General features: G+C 45.8%; 1 protein-coding gene across 5 annotated transcripts in view; it reads left to right on the forward strand.

The window, feature by feature from the left end:
• The window catches only part of LOC123376104 (cytochrome P450 4B1-like), a 48,334-nt gene extending 30,520 nt beyond the window's left edge, over window positions 1-17,814 (forward strand). The window contains exons 2-13 of one of the 5 annotated variants that reach the window (XM_045027841.1): window positions 659-891; window positions 2,286-2,427; window positions 3,745-3,789; window positions 5,424-5,551; window positions 6,010-6,134; window positions 7,276-7,427; window positions 7,900-8,006; window positions 9,965-10,155; window positions 11,758-11,891; window positions 13,673-13,737; window positions 14,432-14,514; window positions 16,695-17,814. In XM_045027841.1, the coding sequence (XP_044883776.1) occupies window positions 659-891; window positions 2,286-2,427; window positions 3,745-3,789; window positions 5,424-5,551; window positions 6,010-6,134; window positions 7,276-7,427; window positions 7,900-8,006; window positions 9,965-10,155; window positions 11,758-11,891; window positions 13,673-13,737; window positions 14,432-14,514; window positions 16,695-16,863 (1,574 nt within the window). In that variant the 3' untranslated portion in view covers window positions 16,864-17,814. Of the gene's footprint in view, window positions 1-658; window positions 892-1,864; window positions 1,899-2,285; window positions 2,428-3,744; window positions 3,790-5,423; window positions 5,552-6,009; window positions 6,135-7,275; window positions 7,428-7,899; window positions 8,007-9,964; window positions 10,156-11,757; window positions 11,892-13,672; window positions 13,738-14,431; window positions 14,515-16,694 lie in introns of those variants that run through there. The other 4 variants (XM_045027849.1, XM_045027845.1, XM_045027842.1 and 1 more) reach the window with 4 other exon arrangements.
• The last annotated feature ends 6,611 nt before the right edge of the window (window positions 17,815-24,425 follow it).

Raw genomic sequence — 24,425 nt, forward strand, 5'->3', positions numbered from 1 at the left:
ATTACCCCCAAATTTAAAATTTAACTGAATTTTGACCACAGTTCCCCAAACTGCCACATATGGGAAATGGAAATGAGGCCTGGCCCATCTGGTTCACCAAGAAATGCCAGCAGACAGCTCCCTCCCCTATGAAACTTCTGTCATTTGGAGCTCTCAGCAGCTCTGGGGCACTGTGAGGGGATTCACTCACCAGAGCGGCACCTCCTGCTGGCCATCTTAGGGATTAGTTTTCTCAGCCCTCTGCTGGTGATACCTCTCCCGCCACCTTCTCTGTCTGCAGATATGCCTGATTTCAGGAACCATAGAGTCCTCTTCATGATTTGGCCCTCCGTCCAGACCACCAACCATGTTGTCCCTCTTCTGGGGGGAGAGGGGAAGTATCTCTCAGCTCTATAGTCCGGCCACTTCCCTAGTGGCAAGTGCGAGTGAAACGGGCGCATCCACTATTCCGGATCCCAACCCAGGGACCCTACAAATAGCAGCCTCCTGCTGCCTCTCTTAACTTCTCCGACAATACTGCTCCACTTCCCTGGGTTCTACCATTTTGTAAATCTGCTGCATCTGTGAATCAGAGACACAAGCTTAAGCTTGACCCTGGGCACACAGTAAGTACAGAGTGCAGCAGAAGCTGACAGGGTTGGGGATTTTTTTTATACAGTGCCTGCCAATGAGGGCAGCAGCATGAAATCTGTACTGGAGACAGCAATGAACCCTTCTGGAGCATGGCTGAATGGAGCTGTCTCCCAGATGTTTCACCTGATGGCCGTGGTGTGCCTTGCCTGTGTGGTTCTGAAAGCAATCCAGCTGTACCGGAGGAAGCAGAAACTACTCAAAATCTTCAAACGTTTCCCAGGACCTCCCACCCACTGGCTGTATGGCCACCTTCAAATGGTAAAGTAGGAACTGGGACTGTAGCACACGCGTGTGTGTGTGTGTGTCTTGGGATCATAGTTTGGTGTGCGGGGGGTATGAAACCAGTAAGGTAGCAATTGGGACTGTACTCTGTGTGTGTGTGTGTGTGTGTGTGTGTGTGTGTGTGTGTGTGTGTGTGTGTGTGTATAAACTGATCATAGACCAACCTCAGCTATTAGACCAGGGGTGGGCTAACTTTTGACCCGAGGGCCACATTGGGGTTGCAAAACTGAATGGAGGGCCGGGTAGGGAAGGCTGTGCCTCTCCAAACAGCCTGGCCCCCACCCTCTATCCGACCCCTCCCACTTTCCGCCCCCCTGACTGCCCCCCTCAGAATCCCTGCCCCATCCAAGCCCTCCTGCTCCTTGTCCCCTAGAATCCAATTGAAGAGTAGCAGGACTGTTGGCATTCAGAGTTCTCCTTTTGGGAGCGAGGGGACCGGTTGAAGGAAGGATTCCTTAAGCAACACTTAACTGTGTGGGCTACTTCTTATGGTTCCCTATGACCTTGTCCTTATTCATCCAACTCTACAGGCCTTTCTAATGACTTAGGAGACCTTTGCACTTGGAGTGACTTGAAAAGCTTGTACAAGGGCAACTTTACAAAAATACAAATATGCATTCCTGCCTAGGCCTGTTAGCTATTGTCTCATCTGACTAATCCAGTCCCCTGACTGTAGCAAGACTCTTCCCTATTCAGAGTGTGCTGCTAAAGATCTCTCTTGAACTACATCTCCCTTTAACAATGCAGCTTCAACAAGACAAAAACCTAGACAACCTTCACACAAGTTGTCAGTCACAGCTGGGTCTGTGCTTAAATCCCAGGTGCTGGTGTAAATGGGCATCGCTCCAGTGCATTCAGTTGAGCTATTGCAGTTTCCATCAGCTGAGGATCTGGCCCTGAATGCCCATTTGAGCTACATTCTAGATGTGCTACATGGGAGAACTCAGACAGAAAGCTCAAAGGCCCAGGACAGACTCAGCCAGGTGTTCTGTGGGGATGGGATGAGGAAACATAATGGGAGGTGGAGGTCAGGGTCCAGATGGGTATCTGAAGGCAGAACAGGGAGAATGGGACTGGGTTGAAAGAGGAATTGCTTAAATAACAATTGTCTGGGCTACTTCTTATGGTTCCCCCTGGCTTTACCCACATTCACGCACCTTAATCTGCCTTTCTAACAAACAGGGCACCTCTGCACTTCAAGTGATGTTAAAAGCCTAATCAATAGCACTACTAAAATGCAGACATGTACGCATACTTGGCCTATTAACTATTGTCTTATCTAATTAATCAACTCCCCGGACTGTTCCCCATTCAGATAGCGCTGCTAAATATCTGTCATGAACTACATCTACCTTTAATTTACAATACAGCTTCAACAAGAGGATGAACTAGACAATACAGCGTCCTGGGCAGAACAATACCCACACTGTTACCCCATGTGGATTGGCAGTTTCTTAGGATTCTTGTGCATCAACCACCCTGAATATGCCAAGGCGGTCTACAGCAGAGGAGGTAAAGATACTGCGTCTTGTGATGTCCTGTCCCTCTAAATGTTTAAGTACTCCCTGCTTCTCAGTGCTACGCCTCACTTTCTTGTTAGTTTCAGTTTTTCAGCTAGAACAATAAAGCAAGCACAGCACAAAGCTGTGTTTCTAGCAGCTCCCACTGTGTCTATCTCCTTCTCTGCTGAGTCCAAAAATATAACACCTCTTTACTTAAGGGTGAAGTGAAAAGCATCTATTTAAAAAAAATCCATTGTTTTAAGATGGAAAGTGGCACAGAATGAAATCAGTGTATTTTGTGAGCATTTTGATCAACTGTTTTCAATACTCACACAGAAAATGATCGTTCTCCATCTGAAGAGCAATTAATAAGTGCTGAAGCCCAAGCACTGAACGCAATTTACACCAGCTACACAGGGCCTGCAATTATTTATGCCTGCAACTCTGTGGGTGGACAAAGGTAGACCTATTTAGACCAGTCTGAAAATGCAGCCCTTAATGTCCATTTCAATCTGTATTGCCCACACTCCAGAAAGGTTGTTGGCTCATTGCACATACCTGGAAAATGACAGGTTGTGTTCACTAGAGCTGTAGCCTCTTCCTCGATGGGCCAAGCTGACTCAGCTGAAAGCACCAACCACACTCAAGTCATGGTTTTTTAGTGCAGATGGGACTTGACTTAGGGGCAACTCTCAAGTTATGAGAATCAGGGGAGGTGAGATATTTATTGGAAGGGGTTTTAAGAATAACCAACCCAATTTGGTCTTTCCCCAGTGCTCTGATACTATGGTGATGGGAATGAATCTGGATAGATGGATGAATGAAGGAGAAGAGAATGCTCTAAATAGAGAGAATTGTGGTCACCTTTTTTAACTAAGGCTCCATTTATAAATAGTCAAGGATTAGAAAGAATTGATGTATTAGAAAATGGCTTGTCATTTGCTATAGAGGAGTCCAAGAGGTCAGTAGGTTGCTTAGAGCCATCTATTGTGCCTTTTTATGATGTAGCTATAACCCCCTATAACAACACCTATTACTCCTCTCTGTTACACGCTTACAATGTCTGTCCGACATTTATTAACCCTTTAGAATCTATTAATGGAACCTTGATATAAAATGTCAGAGTTTTCCTGTATGGAGATTGTCCTTCCCAATACAGATTTTTCTACTAACGAGAGCATGATTAAAGCTTAGAAGTAATTCTAATAATTGTTTGACTAACATAGGACCAGATTTTGATGCCTTACTCACCATGAGTAGCACCTTATTCACCTTCGGTATCATTTTACCCTAATAATATATTTCTCTTCTCTATTGAATTCTACAGACCCTAAGTCTCTTGTGACATACAGTTTCCTGGTTCCCTGGATTGGTTTGTACTATCATATTTCATTCTCATTTACCTCATGTAACAATATTGCTGGTGATATTCATGAGGGAAGCTGCACCATTTGCTGTGCCATATAGATACAGAGCGATAGCATTTAATGGCTAACACAACAACGACTGTGACAGTAACTGGAAAGGTGTGACTGAAATGCAGGAAAGCGGGGAAATCTGAGTTCAGATTAAGAAATGGGGGTTAAGCTCCAACCCTTTACTCATGTCATCATTGTAACTAGATATTTCAGAGGTTTAGCTGAGAGCACATTAGATACAATATTTTGCACATGATATTATGTGGTAATATGTGAAAAACATCAAGTATCAGATCATCTTTGAGCCTTAACCTTGAATTTCCTTGTCTGGATTGAAATTAGACCTGGTTAAACGTTTTGGTACATAACGTTTTCTCCTCAAAATATATGGCTTTGTTGAAACTGAAATGTGTGTGGAAAAATATCAATTCTGACACAACTGTTCAGCTTTCAGCAGGAAATTTCTCAGTGGAAAAATGTTGTGTTTTGTCTTAAAATATTTTTGTTTTGGTTGTTTTAGTTGAAACAAAATGACATTTTAAGTCGAAACAAATTGAAAGCTTGCATTTAAGTACAGAAAGGTTGATTCAAAATGAATTTTGGTTTGGTTCCCACAGGAAAACTGAAAATTGTTGATTAAAAATTTTCAAACAAAGATTTTTTATTTGAAATTTCTCACAAGGGGAAAAAATTGGTTTTCCAAAAAGCTGTAAGTGAAATCAAGGGTGTTTAATGATGTCACTCAGCAAAAGAAGTACTTCTTCACACAATACAATGCCAACCTGTGGAATTTATTGCCAGGATAAGTTGTGAAGGCTAAAAGTCTAACTGGGTTCAAAAAAGAAATAGATAAGCTCATGGAGGATAGGTCCATCAATGGCTAATAACAAAGATGCTCAGGGATGCAACCCCATGTTCTTGGTGTCCCTCACCTCTGACTGCCAGAAGGCGGGAGCAGATGACATTGTCATTCCATAATTGCCCTGTTCTGTTCATAGCCTCTGAAGCACCTGGCATTGACCACTGTTGGAAGACAGGGTACTGGGCAAGATTAGTGGCTCTCAACCTTGCCAGACTGCTGTACCCCTTTCAGGAGTCTGACTTGTCTTGCATATCCCCAAGTTTCACCTCACTTCTAAACTATTTGCTTACAAAATCAGACATAAAAATACAAGTGTCACAGCACTTACTGAGAAATTGCTGACTTTCACATTTTTACCATATAATTATAAAATAAATCATTTGGAATATAAATATTGTACTTACATTTCAGTGTATAGTATATAAAGCAGTATAAACAAGTCATTGTATGAAATTTTAGTTTGTACTGACTTCACTAGTGCTTTTTATGTAGCCTGTTGTAAAACTAGGCAAATATCTAGATGAGTTGATGAGACCTCTGCGTACCCCTGGTTGAGAACCACTGGGCTAGATGGACCAGTGGTCTGACCCAGTATGGATGTTCTTATGTTCTAAAGAAAAATTCTCATGTTTCTGATGATGATGGATTGTATCATGGCACCTGAAATGATCCATTGCTTAGTAGGAAGTGATCTAACCAGCCCTTTCGCACTGTGCTCCTCCACAGGGCAAGGATTGTTGATCTTAAATGGGCCAAAGTGGTTCCAGCATCGGAGGCTGTTGACGCCGGGGTTTCACTTTGATATTTTGAAACTTTACGTGACCATGATGGCAGATTCTGTCCATGTGATGCTGGTAGGAATGGCTGTTGGCACTGTCATGAGTTCAAACCTCCTAGTGCTCCTTCCTGATTTAAGAACCTTTACCTAGTAGATTAGAAAGATTTAAAAACATTGAGAATGTTCTCCCTGGTGCATGCTGGGTCGGCTCCCAGTGCTGCAACAGTGTAGCACAGTGAGCAGAAGAGAGCCCATGCTAACCCATTGCACATCTCCACAGAGTGACCTGTGATGACTTGGCAGACAATGAGCCCTGTTAAAGGTGCGCCTGCCATCTCTCAGCCTCCCATGCAACCCAGGGTTTAATCTCAAGACTGTCAGTGTAACTGGCTGGACTGTTAAAGAACACAGCCACCTGCCCACAGGTCCAACATCCCCAGATGCAGGAGGTGGCCCAGACCCAAGTGAATGGCTGTAACCAGGATTCTGTACTGCCAAGAAAATGTCTCCCTTCTCATTACTCTTTTCCAATAGGATAAATGGGAACAGCTGATCACACAGGATAAGTCAGTGGAGCTCTTTGAACATGTCAGCTTAATGACTCTCGACATCATCATGAAATCCGCTTTCAGTTACCAGAGCAACTGCCAGACTGACAGGTCAGTACAGGCTGGTGTCAAATCCTGATGAAAAGTCCTTGTTGGCCTTAAATGACTTTAAATTCAGTGTGGTGCAATTGTGTCCGAACTGGGAACTAAACAGATGTGATAGAAGTAGTGGATGCATTAGCCTATTGATCTTCATGTCACTAATATAGGGGAATATTGGGATCAGGGGTGCTGGGACCCACTTCACCACCTCTTACAGCCTGCCTCAGGAGCTAGATGTGCTGGTGTCTTTTAAATGCAGAAGCTACTAATACATTGATGCCACCAGCTGATCTTTATGAGAATTCAGTGTTGTTTGGTGGGGGTGGTAACAAAAGTGAGATTGTTGTTGTTGAACTGAGACAAGGGGCATTGTTTCAAGGCAAACCAAGAAAGCTGCTTCCTATACAGTCAATCGTATTATACAGCTATTCAGATCTAAGAGTAGCTAAAATCATAATGAGTCTGATCTGGAGGTGCTTGAACTAGGGGTTCTGGAGGTGCTCCTGCACGCACTGGCTTGAAGTGGTTTCCATTATATGCAGGGTTTACAGTTTGGTTCAATGGCTCTCAGCACCCCCACTGTACAAATTGTTCCAGCACCCCGGTCTGATTTTGCTCTGGTGAAGTTAGTGCGGGGATTGCTATGGAATTCAATGGGATCGAGATCAGCCCTAAGTTTTCATGTGACTAGTGACTTTTGGTTCCGCAGTCTCACAACCCAAAAGCCTGAACTGGGAAGGCATGGAGTGCCTGCCTGTCCTATTGCAATAAAGGGGAGCTGGGGGCACTTGGCACCGCATAGGACTGGGCACGTGGCTTATCAGACGCTTACACTGGGGATGCAAGGCCAGGCAGAAGTGCTGCAAGCTCAAGACATTCAACTGCAAACACTCAAGTTATTCCCCGGGAACACTGCTTTGCCTTTTGCAGGCTGGCCTGAATGCTTTGGAAGGAAAAGTCCATTCTCTGAGGCAGTCTGCTACATTACCGCCTGTTCACATTGCTGTCATGCTGGCTGAGCTCAGTCTTGCGGTAACCACACACTTGCCATTAAAATCAACAATTCTGAAATCTTTGCAATCTCTTCCCCAATGCGCTCAAACTCGCTGCCCTGTCTTTATCCATCTCTCCCTTGACTCTCTCTCTGTAGTGACAACTTATATATCCAAACGGCCATGGACCTCAGCTTGATGGTGTATCAGAGAATCCAGACCCCCCTGCATCACAACCATCTCATTTACTGGCTCAGTTCTCAAGGGCATCAATTCCGCAAGGCCTGCAAATTAGCACATCACCATACTGGTATTTCCCACTATCCTCTTCTCACCTCTCATTAAGAATTTGTGCCAGGCTCCATGATAAGCCCCTAGTCTACACTACAGACTTATATTGGTAGAACTATGTCACTCAGTGATGTGGAAAATCCACACCCCTGAGCAAAGTAGTTATACTGACCTAACTTGTGATGTAGACAGCCCTAAGTCAACGGGAGGTCTTCACCTCCCTGAAAGGCAGTAGCTATATCAATGGGAGGAGTACCTACACCAACAGGAGAAGCGCCCATCGGTGTAGGTAGTTAAGGCAGCTCTGCTGTGGCCCAGATTCTTTACATCCCCCCAGAAGCCATGCAGAGTGATCCGTCTCATTTCAGAAATTATGAGAATCAAAGAATTCTGGTTCCTGGGTATTTTGGGATTTATTGGGGTTCTGAAGAATCACAGTGCACATATGGCTCCGAATGGGATAAAATTACTTTAATTTTTTCCTGATGCAGATAAAGTGATCAGAGAAAGAAAGGAGTCCCTTAAAGATGAGCGAGAGCTTGAAAAGCTCCAGAGGAGGCGCCACCTGGACTTTCTGGACATCCTTCTGAGTGCTAAAGTGAGTGTCGCAAGAACTGATCAGAGCCAAGTATGTGAGCATTTCGAGTAGCAGCACTGAGAGAGGCCTGGGCATAGTGGACAGCAGCTTCCAAAAATATATTTTTTGTTCAGGGAAAAGGTTAAAATTGATTGTCCAGTTTCATCAATGTTCAGAAGCATAGTTTTGACACAAGGGATGGATTCTGCCCCAACCCTGTGGCTGCAGAGCTTGGCAATATACAGAGTCTTGTATCTATAGTTAAAGCCACACAAACGCTGTAGCCTTGTTCATGTGCAGTCCGGGTTATAAACCACACTTAGTCCCATTTATATAAAGTATAGTTACTGGCAAGACATAAGCAGACTCCTGTAGATCGAAAGAGTGATTGTTTTATAGAAATGATCATTTTAACTCCGCAATGATTGGGTGGCAATGTAATTATGCAGGACTGTGCATATCATTTAAGCCAGGGTTGGGGCAAACTTTTTGGCCTGTGGGCCGCATCAGGTTTTGTAAATTGTATGGAGGGCTGGTTATGAGAGGGGATCATGGTGCGGCCAACACCACCTATCTGTCTCCCCAGGACTCCTGCCCCATCCAACCCCCCCTGCTTACTGATGGCCCCTCTGGGACCCCTTCCTCATCCACACACCCCTACTCAATGTCCCCTGAGTGCCCCTGCTGCCCCATCCAACCCCTCCCTAGATATATCTATCTTGTAGAACTGGAAAGGACCCTAAAAGGTCATTGAGTCCAGCCCCCTGCCTTCACTAGTAGGACCAAGTACTGATTTTGCCCCAGATCCCTAAGTGGCTCCCTCAAGGATTGGGCTCATAACCCTGGGTTTAGCAGGCCAATGCTCAAACCACTGAGCTATCTCTCCCTTCTGACACACACACATTCCTGACACACACACCTGGGATTCCTGCCCCAGCCAACCACCCCGTCTCCCTGTCCCCTGACTGCCCCCTGACCCTCCCCAACTGCTCCCCACCACCCCAGCCAACCTCCCCTCCTTCCTGACTGCCCACCAGGACCCATGCCCCTATTCAACTCCCTGGTTCCCCCCTGACCACCATCCACACCCCCGCCCCTGACCACCCCCCGAACTCCCCTGCCCTCTATCCAACCCTCACCCCCGCTCCCTGCCCCTTACCGCGCTCCCTGGAGCACCGGTGGCTGGCGGCGCTACAGCCATGCCGCCCAGCTGGAGCCAGGCCACGCTGCCGCCACCACCATGCATCACAGAGCACTGGGTCAGGCCGGGCTCTGCAGCTCCGCTGCCCTAGGAACTCACAGCGCAGCTGACCAGAGCATTGTGCCGCCGGCAAAGCGAGCGAGCTCATGCTGTGGGGGAGGGGCGACAGCAGAGGAGGGGCTGTGGGTGAGCCTCCCGGGCCAGGAGCTTGGGAGCTAGGCAGGACGGTCCCACAGGCCGGGTGTGGCCCACGGGCCATAGTTTGCCCACCCCTGATTTAAGCTCAGCTTTGTGTTAGGCTGCGGAAGCTCTAGGAGGAGAGAGAAATTTCCGCCTGCTGCTGCACTGTGCATGAGGGTACTAGTAAGTCCACTTCTATATCCCTTATAAGGGATGCAATGTGTTTCCCTTGGTGCATCACGCCCTTTCCATGGGCTAGTGAAGGGGGAGGGGACAAGTATGTCCCAGCTTCCTCCTTACTACTCACCATCCCTCCAGGAGGTTTCTTCTCCTCCAGAGTGAGCCAGCAGGAAGCAGTATCTGCATTCTAGGGACAGCAAGGACTGCAGTTGTACCTGTCTGCATCACAGGAGTTCATTTCACATGCAGGGTTCCTTACGTTTCTCCTCAACCTAAACGGAAGGTCTGACCCACTGGGATCAATGCTCCAGAGTTTCCTTTCTAACATGTTTATCACTTAAGCTCTGAGCAGCAGGAAGCCTCATGTCTCTTTCCTGGGAAAACCCATGAAACCCTGATAGAAGCCATGTGTTGTTAGGATGAAAATGGAGCTGGATTATCCGATGAAGACCTACGTGCCGAGGTGGACACGTTTATGTTTGAAGGTCACGATTCCACGGCTAGTGGGATCTCCTGGCTCTTGTACTGCATGGCCCTGCACCCAGAGCACCAGCAGAGATGCAGGGAAGAGATCAAAGAGATTCTGGGAGACAGAGATACTGTTCAATGGTGAGAACTTAATTTTCCTTTCAAGTGACCTCCCAAATAACTTTGAAACCCCTATCAGGTGATCAGTTTATTAACCCCAGTTGTCTCTCCACCTGACCCCCAGTTCCCAATTGGGAAAGCTAGTTCTCCTGGACTGCAGGCAGCCTTTTGTTCTGGGGTGAACCCACTTGAATGGAGGACCATCAAGGTTGATGATTCTTGATGGTTTCCTATTTTTAGCCCCTGTGCTAGATGTAAGGATTTCTCCCAACACCTCCTGGGTGGCCCAGCTCAAGATGGAGGCCACAGTACAAACCAGAGGGCACATGGCAATTTACAGTAAAAATAGCATTCAAAAACAGAATGGCACTTGCAGGTTGACATGAGACATCTGTTCCATCTCCTCACAGAACATTGGTGAGACAGATTCTGGAATACTGCATCCAGTTCTGGTGTCCATGTTTTAAAAAGGTTGTTGAAAAGTTGGAAAGGGTGCTAAAAAGAAACACCAAAATTCTTCAAGGGCTGGTGAATCTGCCTTACAATGAGAGACTTAGGGTATGTCTACACTACCCCCTGGATCGACAGGCAGCAAGCGGTCCAACAGGGGTTGATTTATCACGTCTCGACCCCCGAGCACTCCCCCGTTGACTCCTGTATTCCCGCTTGGTGAGAGGCGCAGGCAGAGTCGATGGGGGAGCGGCAGCAGTTGGCTCACCCCGGTGAAGATACCATGGTAAGTCGATCTAAGTTAGTCAACTTCAGCTACATTATTCACGTAGCTGAAGTTGCCTAACTTAGATCGATCCCCTCCCCCCCCAATCTGTGTAGTTTATCAAAAAAAAGGTTGAAAGGTGACTTGATTACAGTGTCTCTCATGGGGAGAAAATACCAGGTACTAAAGAGCTCTGTAATCTACTGGGGAAAGACTTAACAAGAGCCAGTGGCTAGAAGCTGAAGCCAGACATCCTGCAATTAGAAAATGGACACATTTTTTAAAGTGAGGGTGATTGACCATTAGAACAAAGAATGAGAGGAAGTGGTGGAGTCTCTATCACTTGATGTCTTCATATCAAGGTCGGGCATGTTTTTGGAAGATATGCTTTAGTCAAACATAAGCTATTGGGCACAACTGAGCTCAGTTCAGAGGGATCTGGGTGAAATTTAATGGTCTGTGATGTATAGGAGGTCAGACTAGATGATCTAATGATCCCTTCTTGTCTTAAGCCCTATTAACTCCATATATTATAGATGGAGAGGTAGAGAAGGTTGCCTAAGTGTGTCCATTCTAATCACCCTTCCCCTTTCAGCTCCTTTTAAACTAAGGGAGCTGGGCAGAGTACAGCTCCCCCTTCTCTTATAAAACCAGAGGGAGAACTCTCCCTCCTCTACTTGGCTTGCATAAGCAGTACCTCCCCACCGCTCTCCCTCCTCCATGGCTCTCACACTGAGAACTCCCATCTGCTTGCAATCTGCTTGACTTACTGGTTATAAAGTTCACCTTTCAGTTTTCTGTTTTCCAGGTCACAGCTCTGCCTTTGGGTGAATCTCTGTAGAAAATATGAACAATATCTTTTTGGCCATTGTCAGTTGTCCCCAATCTCTGCCTCTGGTTCCTTTCAGGGATGACATTGGGAAGATGACCTACACCACCATGTGCATCAAAGAGACACTTCGTCTTTACCCTCCGGTACCTGTCGTAGCACGAGAACTCAGTGCACCTGTAACATTTGTTGATGGGCGTACCTTACCAAAAGGTCTGCTTAGTCAATCTCCTCTTTAAATGCTAATTAGGCTCCTGTGTGCCTGTACAGCAAAGGCAGTGATGCTCATGTCTCTCACTTGTATATCACCACTCATTCCAAAAGCATTTTATATACAGAGAATGAAAGGGGGAAGGGAAATTGTTTAGGGAGACACAGGGACTATTATTAGGAGTAATAGTGTGATACTTGATTTAGGCTAAATATCAAGAACATCCACAAACGCAAATTCAACTACCATCTCCATGTGGACAATTCACAGATCTACCTCTCTACTCCAGACCCGTCTCCTGCTGTCCAAACAAAAATCTCAGCCTGTCTCTGACATCTCCTTGTGGATGTCTAGCCATCAGCTCAAGCTCAACATAGACAAAACAGAGCTCTTATTCTTCCCTCCAAAACCACCTTTGCTACCTCCTTTCTTCACCACCCTGTTACCCATCACTGAGGCCTGTAACTTGGGCTTCATCTTTGACTCAGCCTGGATGTGAGAACCTAGAGACAGGTCTATGTCTAAGTCTTGCAGATTGTTTCTGCATAATGGCTCTAAAAAGTGGTCTTGCCTACACAGCCACACAGCTAAAACTGTAGCCCTGCTCTCATTATCTCGCATGTCATGACAACATCCTTTTATCTAGCCTTGAACAATGCAATCTTGCCCCACTGATGTGCATTCAAAATGCTGCTCCAAAGGTTATTTTCCCAGCCTTTGACCAAGGTCACTTTGACCTTGTCATCCCTCTTTGCATCCCTCCACTGGCTCCCTCTTCTCTACTGTATCAAACATAAGTTAATTGTCTTCACTTGGTAGGCCCTTCATGACCCATCACATTCCTCACCCCTACCTATCATCCCTCGGTCAGTATCAAAAGGTCAACTCCCACCTCCAGCCAGCCCATAATATCAGCCTCCATTGCCCACTTGTTAAATTTTCCAACAAGCATCTTCATGCTTTCTGCCATGCTGCCCCTCACACTTGGGAGGAACCATCATTAAAATTCTCCCTTTGCCATAAACCCTATAAAAAATTCACAACTAGGCTGTTGATGTGCTGAAATAGCTGCCTGTCATGGTGATGAATGTTACTTCTGTGAACTCCCCCATCAGTCTGTCTGATTCCATCTGTTGTCTCTTGTCTTATACTTAGACTGTAAGTTCAATAGGGCAGGGACTGTCTTTTTGTTCTGTGTTTGTACAGCACCTAGCACAATGGGGTTCTGGGCCACGGTTGGGGCTCCTCAACACTGAAGCTACACAAATAGATACCAAGAGTCAATTCCTAGTGGGGTGATGTATAAGTTGTTCCACAATCTTCAAAGGTAAAATTTGGAGACCCCAACACTGGATTCATTTGAAAGCAGATAAGACAAAGAGCAGGAGAATAAACCACAAGGAAAAACTTTGCCTTCATAAGGACATGGAGCACGTCCACCAGGACTCTTTCATCTCTAACATCTTTGGGATTTCCCCCCACCCCACCTCAACATTTCCCCTTCTCCTGACCCTTACCTGAAGTGACTTTTTTCACCTTCTGTGTAAATTCTTTGACATTTTTGGCCAATTTTTGTTTTATTAGTCAGTAAAGAATGAGGTGGTCCCCTGATGGAACTCTGTTACTCAATAAACACATGGGTGGTAGAAGAAAACAGGACTTCAAAGGGGGATTTGTTACTAATCTAGTTTTACAGGACTCCACTTGTGTAGATGGACAGAAACTATGGTCTAGAACACGTTTTTCCTGTCTTATGATGATTTATTTCTGTGATTCTTAACAGGTTCCCTAGTTTCACTGAATATTTATGGTCTTCACAGAAACCCCACAGTCTGGCACGATCCAGAGGTACTTCTTTTTTTACTTGAGACTGATAAGATATTTTTGGCTATGGGATAGCTATATGTCGGATCAATGAGAAGTTCCTATGTGCACAGGAAGCAGCAAGGAGGCCCTTTCCTTGGGTAGATGACCATTTTCACTAGAAGTATGTAGATAACACAATGTTCATGCTGTATGAGGACTCCACTGAACCATAGATTGTAGGGGATATGTGAAGACCTTTGGATAACGGGAGGTCCAGACAAAACTAAATTTTGTTTCTATGTGAATTTTTAATTAAGGGTGGAGAGAGAACCAGGTTCACCCATGCATTGGGTCAAATCCTAAAGCTGACGCAATACCTTTCATTGCCCTGACTCCTCCCATGTTTGTTTGGGTCAGACCCACCATCTTCATTTTGGGAAGTTTGTAGGTGTCTCAAGGATCTTCTGCATGAGGCCATTTCTCTGCTGTAAGCTGCAAGCCATGTACAAATACAAGGTGTTAGCTATGGAGAGAGATTATGATGGAAATTGTGTCCCTTTTCCCTACCCAAACCATTGGTACACATTGCCCTATGTTATTAAGATAAGGCCGTTTACTTGCCTTTAGTGGGCTTGTGCAAGGGTAACTGAGAGTGGAATCTGGCCCTTACTAGCTAAGCTCGGTTGCCAAACTAAGCAATAGTTTCATAACTATGTGTCTTTACTATTCTTTGCAGGTCTTCGACCCTTTGAGATTCTCACCAGAGAACTCAGCTGGACGCCATTCCTATGCTTTTCTGCCGTTTGCAGCTGGACCCAGGTGGAGTATATTTAATTCTATACGTCGCTTTAGTTAAATAAAATCATCTTCCCTGGACACTGATGAATCACTCCGACCTCGGGGTGACATTCCGGTTCCCATGAAGTCAGTGGGAGTTTTGCCATTGACTTCAAGGGGAACAGAATTTCACCTTTTGTCTTTGCCATGTGCCATATCAGAGTGCTCTTGTTTTACATGTGCTCTCAAGGTATTCAACAGTGTGTGCTTAAAAAGGAACATTGGGACTGAAGCAAAACTCCAAATCCAAACATCCCCTAACTTAGGAAACTCTTGGACCTGGATCCACCTCAGGTTTATGTCTGTTTAAATCCACAGCATGTCAGAACAATACCTCCATACCATCTTCAATGTGGTGTCCTATACATGATTTGACCTTGAACTCATCGGCAAGGCCCCTGCTTCTCTTCAGTGTTATGTCCCACTTTTTGCTGTGCTGCCTGTAGGGAACCTTTTTGATTGGTATAGAAAATTATTTTGTTATTTTCCTGCCCTGGCCTCTGTCTGCTTGTTTGTTTGTCAACTCTTTGGGGGAAGGGACTGTCCTTTGTTGTCTATCTTGCCAAGTGTCTAGCACATTGTAGGCTCTATTGCATAAGAATATTAGTTATTAGGACATGGGGTGGTCTAGTGGACAGGGGCACTGGTCTGTAAGTCTGGAGACTTGGGATCTATGCCTGATTTACCCACTGATGTGCTGTGGAACCTTGGGCAAGTCAGTCTCCTCTGGTACCGGTCTGTAAAATACACATATTGTGAGGATAAATTCCATTAATGATTGCAAGGTGCTCAGATATTACTACTAAGGACCAAACAGGTAAGAAAATATTGCAATATAATGCTCCTACTTGATTCAGATTTATCTAGATCGCTTACTAATCAGGGTGCAAGCAAATAATATAGTTTTAATATGGCTCAATGTAAATGTCTGTATCTGGGAACAGAGAATGTAGGCCATACTTACAGAGCTGTGGACTCCATTCTGGGAAGCTATAACTCTGAAAAAGATTTAGGGCCCGGGTGGATAATCAGCTGAACATGAGCTCCCAGTGTGATGCTGGAGCCGTAAAAGGGAGGCATAAACCGGGGAATCTTGAGTAGGTGTAGAGAAGTTATTTGGCCTCTCTCTGTGGCACTGGCGCAATCACCACTGCAATACCGTGTCCAGTTCTGGTGCCCACCAGTCAAGAAGGAAGTTTTTTTTTTAAATTGGAGGGAGTCCAGAGAAGAGCTACAAGAATGATTAAAGTATTAGAAAACCTGCCTTATAGTGATAGACTCAAGGAACTCAATGTATTTAGCTTAATAAAGAGAAAATTAAAGGGTGATTTGATCACAGTTTTTAAATACCTACCATCGGTAACAAATATTTAATAATGGGCATTTTAATCTAGCAAAGAAAATTATAACATGCTCCAATGGCTGGAAGTTGAAGCTCAACAAATCCAGACTGGAAATAAGTCATACATTTTTAATAGTGAGAGTAAGTGGCCATTAGACCAATTTACTAAGGATCGTAGTGGATTCTCAATTTTTCAGTCAAGATTAGATGTTTTTCTAAAAGTTAAGTATCAGAGGGGTAGCGGTGTTAGTCTGGATCTATAAAAGCAGCAAAGAGTCTTGTGGCACCTTATAGACTAACAGAGATTTTGGAGCATGAGCTTTCGTGGGTGAATACCCACTTCGTCGGATGTTTATGCTCCAAAAAGTCTGTTAGTCTATAAGGTGCCACAAGACTCTTTGCTGCTTTCTAAAAGTTCTGCTCCGGGAATTGTTTTGAGGAAGTTCTCTGACTTGTGTTAGATAAGGGGTCAGATTAGATGATTGCAATAGTCCTTTCTGGCCTTCGAATCTATGAAACAAAGGGGTTAGTGCTACCATGTCACCCCATCCAAATGGAGAAAATCCAGCAAGAGGAAACCCACCATCCTGCTTGCTCTCAAATCAACACCCAGTTTCTAAGGACAGCACTATCATTTCCTGCATTTCAGTGGTGCCCAACACAGCATCAGCTCATACTCGTTCTTGAAATGCATCAGCATAAGGGATACTGTTAGAAATACCAGCAGTATTTCCAGTGGCTGCCTCTTGTGCTCTGTTTACTATATTAAGTGTCTTTGGTAACTTTAGAGATGAAATATTTGTCACTTCTCTCTGCTCAGGAGCTGCATCGGGCAGAGGTTTGCCATGAACGAAATTAAGGTGGCTCTTGTGATGACTCTGCTACGCTTTGAACTCTCCCCTGATCCAGCCAAACCCCCCATCAAAATACCTCAGGCTGTCCTACGCTCCAAGAATGGGATTCACCTGAACCTGAAGAAAGTTCAGTGACACTTAGATCACTGGGACAGGAATGTGATACATGACAGAGTTTAATCTAAATTCTTCCAAGATTATCAAAACTTTTTGCTCTGATTTTGACTTTTATATAAAAGGCAAAACGAAAAGTCGTTCTGAAACCAACAAATCTAAACTTGTATCGGTGTCAAAAAACACTGATAGATTTTTTTTTCTAAACAAAATTCTGTCCAAAGCAACAATTCCTGTCAAAATTTTCCCAGTCGGTTCTAGTGAAAACAAAGGCTGTGTTTTATTTCTGCAGATGTATCCCTGCTAACTCTTCATTGTGATTAACTAAAAAATTATTGGGGGGGGAAGGGCTATGGAGATGCAGCTGTGTATTTTGATTGATCATCGTAATAGTTTAACAAGGGCTTTACCTATTCACCCACGAAAGCTCATGCTCCAAAACGTCTGCTAGATAGGACATAAATCAATGGCAGGTTCGTTGCACAAAAGTTGCCTCTCTCTTTAATCTTCCCCTGCCTTCCATTCAGGGCAATGCAAAGGCTTATCTGGTGCCATGGGACGGCCTGATTCAGCCCTTCAGCTAACTAAATTAAAGAGAGTGCAAATCCTGGTCTACACTGAAAAGTTCTACAGGTATAACCATGTCGGCGAGGCATGTGATTTTTCACTGCTGGTGTTATACCAGTAAAAGCCCTAATGTGCATTCACTGACATCATTATTAAAGTGTCTTATACCCATATAGTTATTCCCGTCCCATACAGAAACAGCTATACTGGTACACAGTACACTTATACCCATATAGCTGCATCCACACAAGGGAGGGGAGTTGTCCCACTTTACCTTTAGTGGCATAGTCAAAGCGGCACAACTTTCGACTGTACACGGTAGAGCAAAATTGTGTGTGGCTGATCAGGCATCCCAACGACCCAGCAAGCAAATTAATCAATGTTTGTAAGGATTAAATTCAAGTGTGACCCCTTTTATCAACTTGTTTGTATCTAAATTATCTTGAGATTTCACAGCTGTGTCAATGATGCATAAATTAAATAGCATTAAAAAATATCTTCATGCCATCGTATTAGCACATTAGGCTTCCCAATATAAATGTATCCGGATTCATGCTCTCAGATCCCTGCCTCTCATCCCATGGCCGATTGTGTCTCTTGCTGTGGCCTTATGCAAGGTCCACATCCAGGGACGGCTCCAGGTTTCTTCCTGCCCCAAGCAAAAAAAAGTAAAATAAAAAAGGGGGGGAGGGCAGAGTGCCGCCACCAAAGCAAAAACAACAACAACAACAAATGGAGTGCTGCCGCTGAAGGGGGGGAGGGGAAACACACAACTAAAGCCCCTTGAGTGCCGCCCCTTGAAAAGTGCTGCCCCAAGCACATGCTTGGAATGCTGGTGCCTAGAGCCAGCCCTGTCCACATCCCTCTAATGCAGTGGTCCCCAACCTTTTTGGCTGGCGGGCGCCAGCCGAAGGACCACTGCGGCGGTGGAGCACCCGCCAAAATGCCGCCGAATTTCAGCGGCATTTCAGCAGCGACGCCTCTCGATGACGTCGCTTGCCGTCGACAAGTGACGTCATCGAGAGGCGTCCCCGCTGAAATTCGGGAGCGGCGCCTCTTGATGACATCACTTGTCGACGGCAACTGGCATCATCGAGAGGCGCTGCTGCCAAAATTTGGGAGCGACGCCTCTTGATGACATCATTTGTCGGCGACAAGCGTCGTCATCGAGATGCGTCCCCGCCAAAATGCCGCTGTGGCATTTCGACGGGTGCTCTCCCGGGGGCCAGGACGCGGGTGCATTAAGATGCCCCTGTAGGTGCCATGGCTCCCGTGGGCACTGCATTGGGGACCCCTGCTCTAATGCCTGGAGAACCAAACAGAGATTGGAGCCCCTTTTGCCAAGCACTGTATAAACACATGGTGAGAGACAGACCCTGTCGCGATGAGTCTAAATAGACAAGACGGACAAAGGACGAGGCGAGAAACAGAGGGGAAATGACTTACCCAAAACAAAATACTGTCCAAAGCAACAATTCCTGTCAAAATTTTCCCAGTCGGTTTTAGTGAAAACAAAGGCTGTGTTTCATCTCTGCAGATGTATCCTTTCTAACTCTTCTTTGTGATTAACTAAAAAGTTATTTGCAAGGGGAAGGGCCATGGAGATGCAGCTGTGTATTTTTATTGATCATTGTAATAGTTATCATGGGCTTAGCGTTGTACAGAAGAGAGAGAGAGAGGACAGTGTCCCAGCTCTGGGAGATTTGCAGAGGGGCTAGATTCTGACACAAAGGGTGAAGGATGGATGGGAGAGAGTAAGGAGACTTCCTTTTCCTGTCCCCTTGTATGCTCTGTACACGGGCCTGCCAGATTTCCAGTGCCTGTGTAGGGATCACTTCCTCTGAGGGAGCGAGACGAGAAGGTAGGGAGTTGTACTGGTTTACCCCAGAAAGGGTACTGCAGTAAGTCCACCAAGGGAAGGGAGTGCTCTGCAATTCCTGCTGGAGTAGTGTGCCTCCACACTGCGCCCCAGGGCGATGATATGTTTAATAGGAAGCAGCCCTACATAGCGGTAATGACAATTATTGTTTATTTACATGAGTGCTTAGAAGCCCCAGTCAGAAATTGGGACCCAGGTGGGCTGTTTGAGCACTGGACATTCCACATGTTTCTAGATAGAACATAAGTCAATGGCAGGTTCGTTGCACAAAAGTTGCCTCTCTCTTTAATCTTCCCCTGCCTTCCATTCAGGGCAATGCAAAGGCTAATCTGTTGCCATGGGACGGCCTGATTCAGCCCTTCATCTAACTAAATTAAGGAGAGTGCAAATCCTGGTCTACACTGAAAAGTTCTACAGGTATAACCATGTCGGCGAGGGGTGTGATTTTTCATTGCTGGTGTTATACCAGTAAAAGCCCTAATGTGGATTCACTGACACCATTATTAAAGTGTCTTATACCCATATAGTTATTCCCATCTGTAGTGTGGCAGCTGGCCCACTCCCTGAGAGTGTGGGCTGCAGCAGGTCAGTGCACCTGCACAGATGGGCAGCCAATCAGAGAAGGACTTATTGGGAGCCAATCAGGGCCAATATTAGAGGCAGCCAATGAGGGCTAGCATAGGCTCTATATAAAGGCTGCTCAATGAGAGGAGAGGCAGTCTGTCCCAGGCCTTCGGTAGGGGAAGTTCTGTCTCCAGGCCTGGGGGAGCAGTAGGGAACTCCAGCCTGGTGTCTGCCAGGCTGCAGGCCCTGAGGGGAAGGACCTAGCTGGTGCGAGGGGCCGAAGGGGAAGCGGCCCAGGGAGGTGGACAGACAGATGGAGGGAGAGAAGGAGGCCAGGATGGCTTCCAATAGAGGGTCCTTGGGTTGGGATCCAGAGTAGTGGGCGGGCCCAGGTCCCCCCTTCCCTTACACCCGGCCGATAGGAGTGGCCATCTAGGGCTGCTCCAACACCCTGCCAAGAGGGGTGTGACTTTGGGGCTGCAGTTGCCCATGTTGGCCGGGGCACAGAGAGGCAGCTGATTGACCCCCCCACACCCTCTGGAAGGACTGTGAGGATGGTCTAAGGGGCACTGCCGGAGGGCAGTGGCTCAAAGAGGACATTGCATGTTGGGAGCAACGCTAATTGAAGGTGAGATGACTGACGGGACACCACCAGGAGGGAGCGCTCCACTGGACTGAGCTAATTCCTGGAATCACCAGGAGGAGGTGTTGTGGTGGTGAGTCCCAACACCGTTACACCATCCCATACAGAAATGGCAATACTGATAAAGAGCACATTGATACTCATATAGCTGCATCCACACAAGGGAAGGGAGTTGTCCCACTTTACCTGTAGTGGCATAGTCAAAGCGGCACAAATTTCGACTGTACACCGTAGACCAAATTTGTGTGTGGCAGATCAGGCATCCCAATAACCCAACAAGCATTTTAATCAATGTTTGTAAAAATTAAATTCAAGTGTAACCCCTTTTATTAACTTGTTTGTATCTAAATTATCTTGAGATTTTACAGCTGTGTCAATGATGCATACATTAAATAGTGAGCATTAAAAATATCTTCATGCCATCGTATTAGCACATTAGGCTTCCAAATATAAATGTATCCAGATTCACGCTCTCAGATCCCTGCCTCTCATCCCGTGGCCAATTGTGTCTCTTGCTGTGGCCTTATGCAATGTCCGCATCCCTCTAATGCCTGGAAAACCAGAGATTTGACCCCTATTCTGCTAAGCACTGTAGAGACACATGGTGAGAGAGACAGTCCCTGTCCCGATGACTCGAAATAGACAAGACGGACAAAGGATGAGGCGAGAAACAGAGGGGAAATGACTTGCCCAAGGTCATGCAGTGTTAGTCAGTAGCAGAACTGGGAGTAGAACCCAAGTCTCTCAATGTAGTGTCCTAGCCACTAGACAACACTGCCACCCCAACAAGGGACTATGCTGATTGTCAGGGTATGATTGTTTGGGAAATCTGTACGATTTGTGGATTCAGTGTGAGCTTACAGACTCTAGAAGCAAATCAGTCACATTCCCAATGAGTGTGTTTTACCAGATCAACTACTCTGACCTCTTGCATTAAAGCCCCAGGGAAGTATCCTGAAATTCTACAAACATACAGAGCCAAATTTGGGGTACACACCCTGTTTGCACCAGGGCGGAATAGAGCGATGAAATATTTAGCAGTTCCTTGCATCCTGTTCTTGTTTCAATAGAAACTGTGAGGTTATCAGCACTGCCTCCAGTCTGTGCAGGTTTTGCAGGTGTGGCTGGTCAGGGCCGCTTGGCCTTACATTAGCTTCATGGAATGTTAACGCTTTATGCAACAACCCTTCCACCAGCCAACCTAAGAGAGGCACAGCTCTCGTTGCAAGAGAACTGGCCAGGCATAGGGTTGACATTGCCTTGCTCAGTGAACGAAGGTCAATTGGCAGAGATGGGTGCAGGATACACATTCTTCTGGGGAGGTTGCCCAGCCTCAGAGCCAGGACAACTGGATGTTGGCTTTGCCATTAGCAACTCCATTGCTTGCAAGCTTAAAAGTCTACCTAAAGGCATAAGTGATCATCCAATGGTTTTGTAGTTGCCATTGAAACGTAAGAGGAATGTTACCACCATCAGCACTTACGCTCCTACTATGATGAATGCTGTAAACGAGAAAGAAAAGTTCTCTGGTGACTTGGACAAACTCATCGTGCCTACATCGGCATCAGATAAACTGATTATCCTAGGGATACTTTAATGCAAGGATTGGCAATAATATCTGCTGGCTTGCCATTGGACAGCATGTGCCTGGGAAAAAGAATAGCAATGGAAGACTGCTACTTTGTGAGTGCATCAAGTGTCAATTAGAATTCATGTTTACCTTTTCCCGCCTACCAGAAAGAAAATATCATGGGTGCACCCAAGATCCAAACAATGACTTCTTATCCACTACATCATTCTCCAGTGGCAAGATCTACAGGATGTACAAACCACTGCAAACATGGAAGGGCAGACTTCTGGAAAGACCATCACATGATCTCACTAATCTGTTATTAGTCATTCAACCATTGTATTGCAAGTCATCATCTAAACCAATCAGAAGGCTCAACATAACATGCTTACAAGATGAAGTGGAGCTCTGTAATAACATTACAGCAGCTTGATCCACCATCAAGATTGGTTTGATGAGAATGGTGGAACACTATGGCAGATGAAGTCCAAGGCTACGCCAACCACCAGGAGACCAAAGATTTCTCTGCTGATTTTAAAGACGTGTATGGTCTGACGCATACCCTTACAGTGCCCCTGAAGAGCGTGGATGGCCTAACACTGATCACTGACAAAGGAGAAATATTTCGGAGGTGGCAACAGCATTTCAGTGATGTTTTGAACACGCTGTCTAACATTACAGACAAGGCACTAATAAGAGTAGTAGATCATCCAACATATAATGACAACAAGGACACAGCCCCATCCCTTGATGAAGTCAGCACTTCAATCTTGCCATGTACAACTGCAGGGCTCCCGGATCTGATGGCATTCCTGCAGAAATATTGGAATATGGAGGTGAGATCCTGCTGAGGAGACTTCATGAATTCATACTCAATATATGGAGTACTGAAGACATATCGTATGACTTTCAAGTTACCACCATTGATTTGTTAACCCAGGGTTTGAGCGTCCACACTCATTTGTAACCCTAGGTTAGGAATTGTGGAACCCTGTGTCCCAAACTGGGGCTCCACTGTCTACACTGATTTATTCAGGCTTGAGTCCAGCCACTCATAGCCCAGACTTCCTAGTGCCTTCCCAGAATGTGGCCATTCTAGCCCTTTGTTCATGGTGCACTGTGGGAAAAATTGACCGTCCACCAAGCTTGACTGCCCAGAGGACAGAGAAAGTCAGCCCAAGGGATACTTCTGGGGAACTCCCAGAGTACAAATCCAGTAGGGCTGTTTCTACACTGCAAAGCAATATGGCCTGAAACCTGAGTCCCATCTTGACTTAGGCTCTGGACCTCCACCCCCATGGGATGCTCATATCTTGAGACTGAGCTCTGAGCAAGATTTGTGTATAGATGGAAGGAGGGTTAGGCTTGAGCCTGAGTTCGAACCCTGGGCTTACATGTCAGTGTAGACACACACTAAAACATTAATTAACCCTCACACCCATGGTGAGGCTTAAGCATACATTCCTGGGTTTGGGGGGTGTTTGGAACAGGGGTTTTGGTTTTGACCCACTATAAAATTAAGGTCCATTGGTGCATGGTGGACCCTGATCAAGTTACAGATCTGCGGTTTGTCCGTTTTACTGATGGGTAAACTGAGGCACTCAGACACTGGATTAATCTATATTAAGGCCAGAAGGGGTGTTGGATCATTTGCTCTGATCTCCTGTATAACACAGGCCATAGCATTTTACCCAGGGATTCCTGCGGTGGAGGGAACCGTCCTTCCCAGCTATGTACATAGACACTAGTGAGGAGGATAGGCTTGCGACTGAACAAGGGTGACCTTGATAAGATTGTTTACACAGTGAAAAAAATATCTCTGACCATGTGCTCTGATGGCTTATTGAAGCATCTCAAGTCCTAAGCTGGCAGGGAAAGCAGGGGAAGAAATAGTCTTGGCACTTCAGGTGGCAGCCCCAAGGGGGTTTCTGTGATTCAACCCTTCTGTGAGTGCCAAGCCATAGAAGACCTGCCAAGGTTGTCTGGCAGCCTGCCGAGGTGCCAGGAATGAGAAAAGACAGGTGGTACCACATGTAGCCACTAGGAGGCTCTCAAGAGGCAAAAGCCCCTTTTCACATTGCCAGTTACATAAAAAAGGGAAGTAACATGTATTTGAAACTCACTCGGTGTTGCACAGAATCCTTTCCTCGTTCTTATTTATAAGAACATAAGAATGGACATACTAGATCAACCTGTTGGTCCATCTAGCTCAGTATCTTGATTCACACAGAGGCCAGTGCCAGACACTTCAGAGGCAGTGGACAGTACAGGGTGATTTTTCGAGTCCCAACCCCTCTCATCCAGGACCAGCTTCTGGCAGTTAGAGGTTTAGGGACACCCAGAGCATGGGGTTGCATCCC

The sequence above is a fragment of the Mauremys mutica genome, chromosome 8 (assembly GCF_020497125.1).
Source record: "Mauremys mutica isolate MM-2020 ecotype Southern chromosome 8, ASM2049712v1, whole genome shotgun sequence".
NCBI lineage: Eukaryota > Metazoa > Chordata > Testudines > Geoemydidae > Mauremys > Mauremys mutica.